Here is a 13,069-nt window from a genome sequence, read left to right as displayed (position 1 = left end):
AATGTCCGAGTAAATGGTTAATCCCGACAGCATAAAAGTGTGTTATGTCACCTTCAGCTCCCGAGGAGGCAGAAACAACTAGAAAGAATTATTAACTTTCTATTAAGATTGTTTCGTGTTGGAGAAGATGTTACATCGTTACAAGTGTTAATGATTTCTAGGAAGGTACCTTTATACCGACTTTCCACGACCCTGAAAAAGCATTTAGTTGGCCCCTCTCACACCCATCTACCGTTCATACGTTTTTTTTTAATAGTAATTCTACCAAATGTGCTCTTATCAAACTTTCTAAATCCACCAAGCATATCACTCTCATTCATTATAATATCCACACACACACCTCTATAAAAACGTTACCAATAACTCATAGTTTACTCAAACCTAATAAAATATGTTCACACATTACTATGCGCACGCTTTTTCACAAAAAACTCATTCAACAACACTTCTCTTACAGCAATTTTGTTCAAATCATCAACCCTTACCTTCTTTTCACATCATGAGAGAAGGTGGAATAAACATGGCACCTTCATTTATACTTATCTATCACACGACTATGTTTAGTTCATGCTTTAGAGGATTAAAAACTATAGATTAATAGCACTCATAGGGAAGGGATTATCTATGCGGTTAGCGTATTGGGTTCCCACGCGGAGGTCTCGGGTTCGAATCCAGCTGCAGACTCTTAGATTTTCTCTTCCTGTGAGCTTCTTACAGCTTACTGTCCGGTGATGGACAGTGTTGTTTGCAAAGAGAGAACACTTTCCGGAGGAAAAAGCTCAGGCGCAAATAACCTCAGATGTTGACGCACTTTAAATCATTTAAAAAAAAAAAAAAAAAAAAAAAAGCACATCACATGAAGTTCAAAAAAATAGGTATGGTATGGTATACGTGGCGGGAACGCCAATAATATTGGCGGGAACTGTTTACTTGTCAAACGTTGTAAACAGTTACGTTAATGGGTACTATATGGACTTTTTTTTTCTTGAAAGTCGTTAATTTTAAATTTTTAAGGAATAGAATAGAATAGAATACATTTTTATTGCTATAAAGGAACATACGAGTACACCTGTTAGCATGGAGTTATTAAAATAATAACTTTTGCAAAATAAAATTAATTAAAACTGTCCGGTAGGACAGTTGTATAAGGGTTGTTTAACAATGTACTTACAAAATAATAAGGTACGTGATAGAAAAATAAATTAAAATTTAGCTCTTAAAATTTCCATTGTTGCATAAAAAAGGAAAGTAAACAAAACAAAGCTCCTAAGTAATGGAAACAAAGTTCCTCAACGGACAGTAAACAATAATTATTAATATTGAAAATGCTGTTGGTTTTTATTTTAATTCTGCTGACAATCCACAGATCTCTAATACGTAAAAATAGACATTAGTAGATAGGATTTGGGGGTTCTGGCACACCTAAAATACAAAATGGCGGTCATCCCCTCCTCTCCCACCCCCCTCCCTAACCCTACTCCCTCCCCTCCTTATTGACCAATCATCGATTTCGACGAGGGTTTAAGCCACGCCCCCTACCACCACCCCACCTTATTGACCAATCATCGAACTCGACGAGGGCTTTAGGCCACGCCCCTTCCCCACCCCACCCTTCTTAATCGACCAATCAGCAAATTCGATGACACCACCTTTACCCCCACTCCTACCCCCACCCTTCCTAATTGACCAATCAGCGTATTCGACGACATCCCTTTACCCCCACCCTAGCCCTACTTCTATCACATGACACCTACCTTTACCCCTCCACTCCCACCACCTCTAGGTCGTCGTATTCGTTGGCCTCCTAAGCTCCTCCTACAAGATGGCGTCTCTTCTAACAGCTGTAGTACACAAGATGGCGGACCTCGTACCAGCTGATGACCACAAGATGGCGGTCCTCGTACCAGCTGCTGAAACATACCTCCACCCCCCTCGCCACTTGATAGAGAGGAGGGTGAATTTTTTTATTTTATTATTTTTACTTACCTGGGATTCGATCCTACAACCTTCGTGCTGGTAGACACGTCATCTTCACCAGTCGGCCACAGCAGCATTCTCGCTAACTCTAGTTATAAATGATCTCTTCTATCTTACCCTCCACCCCCCTCGCCCACCGATGGGAAGGGGGTACTTTTTTATTTCTTAAATGGGATTCGATCCTACAACCTTCGTGTTGGATGTTACGTCATCTTCACCAGTCGGCCACAGTGGTAGTCTCGCTTACTCTAGTTTTGAATGTTTTCTTATGTTTTAACTTGGAATTATTTTTTAAAAAATCTAACCCCCCTCACCAAGAATTTTTTTTCATTTAAATTACCCCCCACTATCACAAAAATATTCAACTTATATAAAAATGGATAACCTCACATTAGGTAATAGAAAAATTATTTACTTACCCCCTCCACCTGGACTGCTTCCGCTGCTGATGACGCGACCTTCACTCACTGAAAACTAAACCCGAACTGACATTTGGACTGCGATACTAGCTATTACTAGCATTAACCCCCCACCACTATTACGTCACACTCAAACTAGCCAATAGAATTGCATCTTTTTTTCCAAATGATTACCTCTCGGGACAGGTCTCTGTAGCAAGCCCCCCTTTCCCTTCCACAGCTTTTATCATACCTGTTAATTTATATATATGCCAACAGCTGTTTTTTTTTTTTAAATAAGAAAAATAATTTACAGTGCTAACATAATCATCTACACATGCGCAAGTACTAGTGAATTGTATGATACCTTAATACAGCAGGCAGTTGCAATATCGATTATTCCTATCGATTATATGTATTGATTAATATCGATATATTTCTTAATATAATAATATATAACCACTGCTGTTTAAATAGCAATATGTTTTACACTGCTAACTTAATCAACTGCGAATGCGTAAACTACAGTCAATTGTACCAGCTGTTTTAAATAAAAAAATAATTTACACTGCTAACTTAATCAACTGCGCATGCGTAAACTACAGTCAATTGTGTGATACCTTAATACAGCAGGCAGTTGCAATATCGATTATTCCTATCGATTTCACATTGACTATATGATAATATAATTGATAATAGAATTGATTAATATCGATTTATTTCTTAATTCAAGTAATATATATAACCACTGCTATTTAAATAAGAATATGATTTACACTGCTAACTTAATCATCTGCGCATGCGCAAACTCCAGTAAATTGTGTGAGATCTTAATACAGAAGGCAGTTGCACCCAAATACATATGCGCTGCATTTATTAATTTTTTTTTTTTTTTGAAAAAATTAAATAAAATTTGAACTTATTATGACGCAACTTGTTGCAACCTTAACTAATTACCATATCTTCCGTTTACATACAAACCTGTATGATCATATCGTTGTAGTATCAATATGATGACTCAAATTATTTCCGTATTATTTATATTTTTGAATAAATCTAGACAAAATTAAAACATTATGACACAACTTGTTACTACCGTAACTAATTAGCATATATCTTATTATTTCCGTTTACCAACTATACAAACCTGTATGAACATATGGTCTCAATAGGATGACACCCATGATTACATGAACATGCTCCAACTTGTAGCCAGCTGCCTTTTTCGCTTTAATCATTTTTTTTTGTTATTATGAAGATAAAAGTAAGTTGAACTTTGAACTTATTAATAAAATATAAATAAGTTTTAATTAACTTTTCTTTATTTATCTCATTATTTATATATGGCTTAATATTGCTCAACTTGCATGTCTGAGCATGCCTTGTTTGTATTTGTCAGTAACTAACTGATATCTCCCACCCTTGGGTATGACGTCACTTATAGTTAGCCAATAGCATTTCATGTTTTTACTAATAATCGATTATCATAATCGATTCTTCTGATGCTATAAAAGTCGCTCCGAATTCTGCTGCGGTCATACAGTGTTTAGTGTTCTTAGTGTTAACAGCTTTTCCAGCGTCTTGCCTTCTTTGAACTGTAAGTACTTTTTTTATTAATTTTCAACAAATATATATATATTCGTTTTTTTTATTATTTCACTTTTTAGTATTTCATTTTTATAAGTTTTCAATTTTAATTTCATTTTATATAGTTAATTTTGTTTCTTGTATATATTTCTTTAGTATTTTAGTAATATCTTAGTCTAGTTTATATTCATTATTCATTTTTAATCTTAATTTTTAAATATTCGCGCTTTATAAATATATATATATATATATATTTGTACTTATTTTGTGTTTTAATATTTTAATAATAATGGAGTGTCAGTATTGTGCAAAAATGTTTTTACGGGGGGACTATAAGGAACGTCATGAACGTGCTTGCGCCGCAAATGAGCAATCTCGTCAATGTCCTAATTGCAGAGAAAGTTATTCCTCAAGAAAAACGATGCTTGCTCATTTGCGACGCTGCGGTACTGAAACACCAGTCATGGCAAAACGAGCCCGTATTGAGGCAGCTCAAGGCCATTTGTATGAAGTGGAGTCAGCCTTTGGGAGGACTCTTCGAACTTTTTTCCTTCCAAGTTCCGGGGCAGTCGACGCAATGGAATTTCTAACAGGTCAGATAGAAACATTGCATCGTCTGCTTCAGGAAGTAATGGCAGACAGCGATTCTCCCCTGAAATATAACTTGGTCTTGGAGGCAACCTTTGAAAACATCAAAGGTGAAACTTGTGATCGCGCCTTCAAGACTAAGAACAAAGTCATTTATGAAGACTCCTCCATCGACGATTCTCTTAATGAGAGCTTCAAGAAGATTATAGTAGAGATGGAGGAGTCAACACTAAAGGGGAGTGGCTGGTGCCTAAAAGAGTTCGATGGAGTCCTCTTAAAAGTAAATAAATTTACCCCTCTCGGCGGCTCCAGCCTTATTCCTCTTCCTCCTCACATTGCCAATAAAAGAGCCGTCATCAGTGTCCAAAATACAGATGACCGGTGTTTTCAGTACGCGATACTCTCTTGCTTCATCACAAAGAATCCACAACGCGTTAGTAAGTATGCTTATATAGAGCACAGGTATAATTTTGACTGCATTTCCTTCCCCACTCCTCTCCATGAGGTGAAAAAATTTGAAAAGTACAACAACATCACGATAAATGTTTTCACCCTTGGAGAGAAAGGAAACGTGTACCCTCTAAAAGTGGTAAAGCAGGAGAAGGAGGACCATCGTGATCTCCTTCTTCTGACTTTAGAGAATGGCCGAAGTCATTACACGTATATTAAAGATTTTGATAGATTAGTCGTCAGTCAAATAACAAAACATAAAGATAGGGTACACGTTTGCAAGCGGTGCTTTACTCATTTCAATATGGATGGTGAAAGCATCGCCGAGCGGGTGAGGGAACATATGGAGTATTGTGGAGTAAATAGACCGACCCGGATTGTATTGCCAGAAAGTAACGACGATGGGACCCCTCCAAAAATATCTTTCACAAAAATACAAAACCAAATGAGGGTTCCCTACGTCGTTTATGCTGATTTTGAGGCAATTTTAAAAAAAATGGATACAAACGGAATCAATGTGGGCCGGTCGTACACAACTCCCTACCAGAGCCACCTTCCTATTAGTTTCTGCACTTATGTAAAAGTTGCAGAAGACATATGCCACTGCCTTCCTGACGATTTTTCTGCGGAACCTTACATCTATACGGGTGAAGATTCCGCAGAGAAATTTATAGCTTACATAAAGGCGGTGGCCGAGAAGGTGGCTCTGGTGTACTCCATTAAGCGGCCAATGCTACCCCTGACACCATCTCAGCTGGAAGACTTTAAACAGTCCCCAAAATGTCACCTCTGCAATCTTCCCTTCAATAGATCCGATCCTAAAGTGGCGGATCATGATCACATCACTGGTATGTATCGTGGTCCTGCTCACAATTCCTGCAATATCCTCTACCGCACTCCTCGTTTCCTTCCCGTCTTCCTCCACAATCTGAGCGGCTATGACGCCCACTTTATTGTTCGCCAGTTCGGGTATGACTCAAGTCGCATTGACGTCATCCCCAACAGCGAAGAGAAATACATATCATTTAGCAAGCAAGTGGGCGCTCTAACCATCAGATTTGTGGACACCTTCCGTTTCATGTCTTCTAGCTTAGATAGGTTGTCCAAGAATTTGCCCAACAATAAATTTGTAGATACGGGCAAATTCTTCCCCGCCGACAAGAAGGATCTGGTCGTAAGAAAAGGAGTGTACCCCTATGACTACACAGATTCGTTCGAGAAACTTAGGGAGACGGTTCTACCCCCTAAGGAGGCATTCTATAGCACCCTTAATGAATGCCACATCTCGGACGAAGACTATCAGCATGCCCAGTCAGTTTGGGAGGCCTTTGAAATTAGAACCCTAGGGGGGTACAGCGAACTCTACCTTAAGGTAGAGTGACATCTTTGAAAATTTCAGAGATGTTTGCATAAGAGCATATTCTCTGGACCCTGCCTGGTATTTCACGGCCCCAGGACTGGCTTGGGATGCCATGCTGAAGTGTACAGGGGTACAGTTAGATCTACTCACTGATGGTTGAGCGGGGCATTAAGGATGGCATTTGCCAGTGCAGTCTTCGCTATGGTAAAGCTGATAATGCTTATCTGTACCCAGATCGAGATCCCCATAAGGAATCTAGCTACATTGCCTACCTAGATGCAAATAATTTGCACGGGCGGGCAATGACAAATCCGCTTCCTTACGGAGGTTTCGAATGGGTATCAGATTGACTGGGGCAATATGCAGGAAGATGGTCCCTTCGGGTATATTGTCGAAGCCGATATTGAGTACCCGGCCGAGTTGCACGAACTGCACAACAATTTCCCCCTTCTCCCGGAGAATAGGGTGCCTCCGGGACAAGTTAATAAGAAATTGTTGGCTCCATTGACCAATAGGTAGAAATACGTTGTTCACTTCGTCAACTTGAGGCAGGCTATGGGTTTAGGTCTGCGGTTGGTACGCGTACATAGAGCGCTACGATTCAGGCAGTCCCGTTGGCTTCGCCCCTACATCGACCTCAACACCCAAATGAGACAACAGGCGACCAACGACTTTGACAAAGACTTCTACAAACTAATGAACAACGCAGTATTTGGCAAATTCATGGAGGACGTACGAAAACGAACAAAAATAGAACTGGTAACTGACGAACGTAGAATACGGAAACTAATAGCGAAACCTACTTTTAAAGACAGGACGATCTACTCAGAGACGCTAACTGCTGTACATCTGGACTTTGAACAGATCACGATGAACAAACCAATCTATGTTGGGATGGCCATTCTTGATCTGTCCAAAGTCCGGATGTATGACTTTCACTACAGTACAATGCTGACCAACTAAAACTTTTATAAACAGACACTGACAGCCTCATGTACTTAGTAAAGACGAGAGACTTTTACGAGGACATAACTACAATGATGGACGAATTTGACACCAGTGACTACCCTGACGGACATCCATGTAAAAACAACAGAAATAAGAAGGTGTTGGGGAAGTTCAAGGATGAAGCCAGTGGAGAGCCTGTATCTGAATTCGTGGGCCTCCGTGCAAAGATGTACGCAGTACGCATCCGCGGACTAGAGAAGAAGCGGGCGAAAGGGATAAAGAAGGCAGCCGTAAATAAAAAAATCACCTTTGATGATTATATGGCTGCCCTGTTCGAGGGAATAGAGTTTACAACCACGTTTAGAACAATAATTTCCAAAGAACATAAACTCTTTTCCGTCGAACAGAGAAAAGTATCCCTTTCGCCCAACGACGACAAACGCCATCTAGTCGATCGTGTACATACTCTCGCCCATGGCCACTTTACCATAGCGGACTTGCCTGTGTAAAGTTGTGGATTTTTTGTAAATATAAATATATGTCCGTCAGGGTAGTCACTGGTGTCAAATTCGTCCATCATTGTAGTTATGTCCTCGTAAAAGTCTCTCGTCTTTACTAAGTACATGAGGCTGTGTCTGTGTATAAAAGTTTTAGTTGGTCAGCATTGTACTGTAGTGAAAGTCATACATCCGGACTTTGGACAGATCAAGAATGGCCATCCCAACATAGATTGGTTTGTTCATCGTGATCTGTTCAAAGTCCAGATGTACAGCAGTCAGCGTCACTGAGTAGATCGTCCTGTCTTTAAAAGTAGGTTTCGCTATTAGTAGATAGATTTTGTCTGTTTCAGGACACTTTTCCACCCCCCCGGCCTATAGTGTGTGTAGCAAAACATCGGTTTTTTACCCCCTCCACTCAGAAGAACAACAAATATAATTCTCTCTTTAGTTATCTTGTAACCTTTGTGACCCTATTATCTCTGATAACTGATTTACACTTGTTTAAATCTAATTTATTAAAAATATATACTATTTAATAATTTGACCCAAATTAAAAAAGAATTAGCCGGTAGTTTTTTACCCCCTCCACTCAGAAGAATCTCTCTTATTTAGCTATCTTGTAACCTTTGTGACCCTATTATGTCTGATTTACACTTGTTTAAATCCAGTTTATTTAAAAAATATATAAAGGTAAAGGTATGTATAGGTGGTAGGTATTAATAAAGGTATGTACTAATAAAGGTATGTAAAGGTTAATGAAAAAAAAAAAAATTTATTACAAAAACTTTATTATTCCACTAAATCATTTTTATTTATCCAAGAAGGTTTCTTAAAACCTAACCACTTTACATACAGCTTATTTTTTTTACGTCTTAGAATTTTTTCTACAAGATATACATCTTTATATTTAGTTTTCTGCAGTTCTTGTGTATAAAATGCTCCTTGAATAGACTGTCCTGTCAAATCTTCCAACAGGTAAGTGTATGGAATAGTGCTGCGAACATTTTTAATTTTAAATATTTCAGTGCTCCAATTGGGTGTATAACCTCTGCTAAATATAGTTCTTTTTTTCGAAACACGTACATTGTCTCCTTCTTTAAATCGTTGTTTATCTTTTCTTTTTACTTTAGAAGAGTAAACATTAGCTAGTAAGAATGCTTCATTGCCAGAATTTACTTCTGATGGTGTCATACCAATTGTACGGTGTACTTTGTTGTTGTAGGTATTTATGAGATCAGGTAAATGCTTTGTATAATTGTAGTTTCCTCTAAGACTAAACAATTGATACATCATAGTTTTAAAAGTTTTATTAAATCTTTCAACAATTGAACTTTTAACCTGGCTGTAAGTACTGTAGTGATTAATTTTGTGCTTCTCCATGAGTTTCTTGAAGGAAACATTGTAGAATTCCTTCCCATTATCAGTTTGAATATTTTTCGGTACTCTTCCACTTGAATTAAAAATATCATTCATAGCTTTAGTGATATCTTTAGCGCTTTTGGATTTAACAGGCTCCACCCAGGCGTACTTTGAAAAACAATCAATCACTGCTAATATATATTTGTAACCACTATTTTGACGAGCATATGGTATCATTTCCACTAAATCAGCTTGCCACAAATCATCAATACCTTTGAGCAATGTACGCCTTCGAGGGTATCGTGAACGTGCTGGTCTATGAAGTTCAACAACTACAGCCTCTTTGCTAGACATGACTTTATGGTTCAAAAATCGTTTTAAGCGTAGCAGCAGTTATAGGAACATTTGGATTCAATAAACTTATTCGGTTCCTAAAAACAGTGAATAAACCGCGCACAAAATTATCTGTAACTTTTTCTCGGGCTTGGTCATACGTTTCTAAAAGATAACGTTTACTAACAAAGTGTTCTTGTAAATATGTATTTGTTACTAAATCTAACTCTTTTGTATACTTTTCCAATTGTTTAGTTACAAATTGTTCAAGATAAATCTTATTAACAGCATCTGAACTATCAACTGGACTATTGATTCCAAGTAATCTTTTATTTTCAAAGTCGATATATTCTCCATCTTCATCATCACTAGCATGAAATACTGTTTTTAAGTGATGCAAAGGTCTGCCAAACTTGTCTATAGACATATCGAAAACCAAACAACAACTGATAATTTATTACACAAGTAATTCCTAATAAATAATATCTGCCTCTCTCAACTCTTCGATTATAGAATGAATTTCATTTCCATGTCAAGTGTGACCAGCACTTGTTCATGCATATAAGAGCCGAAGTCGATCCACTAATTCATTTGGATCATCCCAATGTTCATAAACATTTTGCCCCACATCCATACCTTTACCAGTAGTAGTGGTCGTATGTCTTAGACCGTATCTTCTTTTAATAGGCTTTGTTGCAATTGTAGTCCGAGGTGTCCTAGTAACTTGATCTGCAGTTGATGGTGGTGTGAAATAGGGTTGAGCCGACTGTTCACCCTTAGAAGGATAAAATAAAGGAGCTATTATATTTTTGTATTTGAATCCTTTGCTTGAGCTAAGATGTTTTTCATCACTAAATTGTTGTTTATGTGCGCTACTAACTTCTAAAATATCCTTATAATTTTCCAAATCTTCTACAGTGTATTTGTTAGGCTTTTTTAAAAATAATAATTGTAATAACCCAGGAGTACCTTTATACCAGTTTCCATTTACATTGATATCATTATCATCAATGGCTACCAGTGAATTTCCTATTGTCATGCCTCCAGTAGGTAACACTCTAATGCCGTATCTATCATCTAGATCTTTAGTATCTGAAGTCATATGTTTCAATAAATATGGTTTTATTAAAGATCCTATCTCTTCTACTTCTTCTAAGCTTTTCTCCAATTCCTCTTTACTATGTATTTGTTTTATTTGCTCTAGAGGAGAATCATCATCTTCAAACGTCTCTTCTTCCATTTTAATATCTAAAACATCCTTTCGTGGTATAGGAGTTGAAGCTTTAAGCGGTAATTTTACTTCTTCTTCTTCTTCTTCTTCTTCTTTGAGCGGTAATTTAACATATTCTTCAATTGATGTCGTAGAAGTCGAAGCGTCAGATTTTAAAGCGGCTTTTTTAGAACGCTTTTTATTCTGTTCAACTAACTCTTGAAGCGGTTTTGTAATGGGCTTTAAACTTCTTTCCAGATCTTGCTGTGATAATTGAAGACCTCTCTTTAAACTTTTGAATTTTTCTCGCAGAGATTTAGAAGTTTTGATAAGATGTTGTGTAACTTTAGGATCCATAATGAAAAATGATAGACCGATGGAAAATATTGCTCTATATATAGATGTATGTATCCAAACCTTTTCGAAATCTCCCATTATATAAGTCTCTTGTTTTATCTATTGTTAGAAAACCATACAGTTCATCCCAGCAGACCTCACACATCTTTTTAAAATTATTAAATGACAGATTTGGTGAACTTACGAGATCATTATAAATATGCCTTAAATTTAAATCGTCCTGCGTAAAAATTATAATAAAATTGGCATTATCACGTATAAGATGTTTAGGGATCCTTGCATAACTTTGTGTCAAATAGAAACAATCAATTCCTCTATGCCGACCCATACTGAAATATTGTCTAATTATGTCCTGTTGATCCATTGAAATATCATCAAATACAATAATAGAATTTCTTTCTGCATTGTCAGGAGTGATTACCTGCTGTGTATCGTTGATTTTGTGAAATCCTATTTCTGGTGCTAATTTGAATACTTGTTCTAAATACAAATACTTTTCTTGTTGGAGAGATCGGCTACATAAGTATACATTTCCAAATTTTAACCCATTCGGTTGTAAAAGCAAACAAGCTATGAGATTGGTTTTACCAGACCCTGAACTTCCACAAATAAGTGCACGTATATTATCGGGCAACAATTGGCCATGACGACACTCATTTGCTTCATGATCTTCACCTGAAGGAAATAAGTTATAAACAGGTAAACATTCACTTTGCTTCTCCAATCGCATACTGATGATGGTGAGTTTGATTTGCAGCCTATATAAATAGAATCAGTCCTAAAAACAGTTATCATAATGAGAAAGAAAACGACCGGGAAAGGTTTAATAAATTCAGTGATTAACAAGCTTCCATTTGAAGTGCATATTCCAGGATATAAATTTTGTGGCCCCGGAACGAAATTACAAGAAAGACTAAACCGTGGTGATAAAGGTGTTAATCCCTTAGACGAGGCCTGCAAGGAACACGACATTGCATATTTTAAAAACAAAGATTTGAAATCAAGGCATAAAGCTGATCGCATCTTAGCGGAAAAAGCTTGGCAAAGAACAAAGGCAAGTGACTCATCTTTTGGTGAAAAAGCAGCTGCTTGGGCAGTTACAAACGCGATGAAAGTGAAAGTAAAATTAGGTGGTGGTGGTATCAAGAAGAAGAAAAAAACTATCAAAGATATAATCAGTGCAGCTCGCGTAACTTCACCTACATCAATTAGTGGAGCCGCCAAGACGGCACTCAAAAAAGCTAAAAAGTTTTTAGCAAAATCAAAATTACACAAATTACCAAGGATATTGCCAGTCCCAAGAATTGGAGGTGTTCTCCCTTTTCTAATACCATTGTTTGCTGGCTTGTCTGCTATAGGAAGTCTAGCAGGTGGAGCAGCAGCGGTTGCTAAGGCAGTTAAAGACACAAGAGATGCTAGAGATCGTTTGGAAGAAATGAGACATCACAATAGGAAAATGGAAGAACAGAAAATTGGTCAAGGTTTTTACCTTAGACCATATAAAAAAGGATATGGTCTTTATATTATGCAAGATTGACTACTTCCTGACAGAGCTCTCACAAATATAGATTTGATGAAATTTGCTAAAAACGTACCTCATTTTAGAGGTGTCTATATGCGTGATTCTTTGCCAAGTTATCCTAAAACTAATGAATGTGGTATTGTAAATCTAGATTCAATACAAAACATAGGTACTCATTGGGTTGCCTATATTAAAAAAAGTAATAAAGTAAATTATTTCGATCCTTATGGAAATTTAAGACCGCCGTTAGAACTCCTTCATTATTTCAGAAACTGCGATGTTACCTACAACCGTAAAAGATATCAAGATTTCGGAACTCCGTATTGTGGGCATTTGTGTTTGAAATTTCTATATAATAATGAAGAATAAGCATTTACGGAATTCAGTCATGTCTTATACGTTTACCTTAACAGGAACTTCAAGCATTCTTAGTGCCGATCTGTTTCCACCAATTAATTTAGATGATGATTTTAGCATTGG

General features: G+C 37.2%; 2 protein-coding genes across 2 annotated transcripts; both read left to right on the top strand.

Moving 5' to 3' along the window:
• The first annotated feature begins 4,383 nt into the window (after positions 1–4,383).
• Positions 4,384–6,710, top strand: LOC141455176 (uncharacterized). The gene is made up of 3 exons (XM_074130039.1): positions 4,384–6,311; positions 6,400–6,515; positions 6,595–6,710. The coding sequence occupies exons 1-3, from the start codon at positions 4,384–4,386 to the stop codon at positions 6,708–6,710; spliced, it is 2,160 nt and encodes a 719-aa protein (XP_073986140.1).
• A 4,568-nt stretch (positions 6,711–11,278) lies between these two features.
• LOC141455175 (uncharacterized) lies at positions 11,279–12,604 on the top strand. The gene has a single exon (XM_074130038.1). The coding sequence runs from the start codon at positions 11,864–11,866 to the stop codon at positions 12,602–12,604; it is 741 nt and encodes a 246-aa protein (XP_073986139.1). The 5' UTR covers positions 11,279–11,863.
• Positions 12,605–13,069: the final 465 nt, after the last annotated feature.

This window comes from Rhodnius prolixus, unplaced genomic scaffold (genome assembly GCF_049639745.1).
Source record: "Rhodnius prolixus isolate KJV_2025 unplaced genomic scaffold, Rpr scaffold_27, whole genome shotgun sequence".
In the NCBI taxonomy this organism is placed as follows: domain Eukaryota; kingdom Metazoa; phylum Arthropoda; class Insecta; order Hemiptera; family Reduviidae; genus Rhodnius; species Rhodnius prolixus.
The sequence above is the reverse complement of the archived record's forward strand: the minus strand, read 5'-3'. Positions and strand labels throughout refer to the sequence as shown.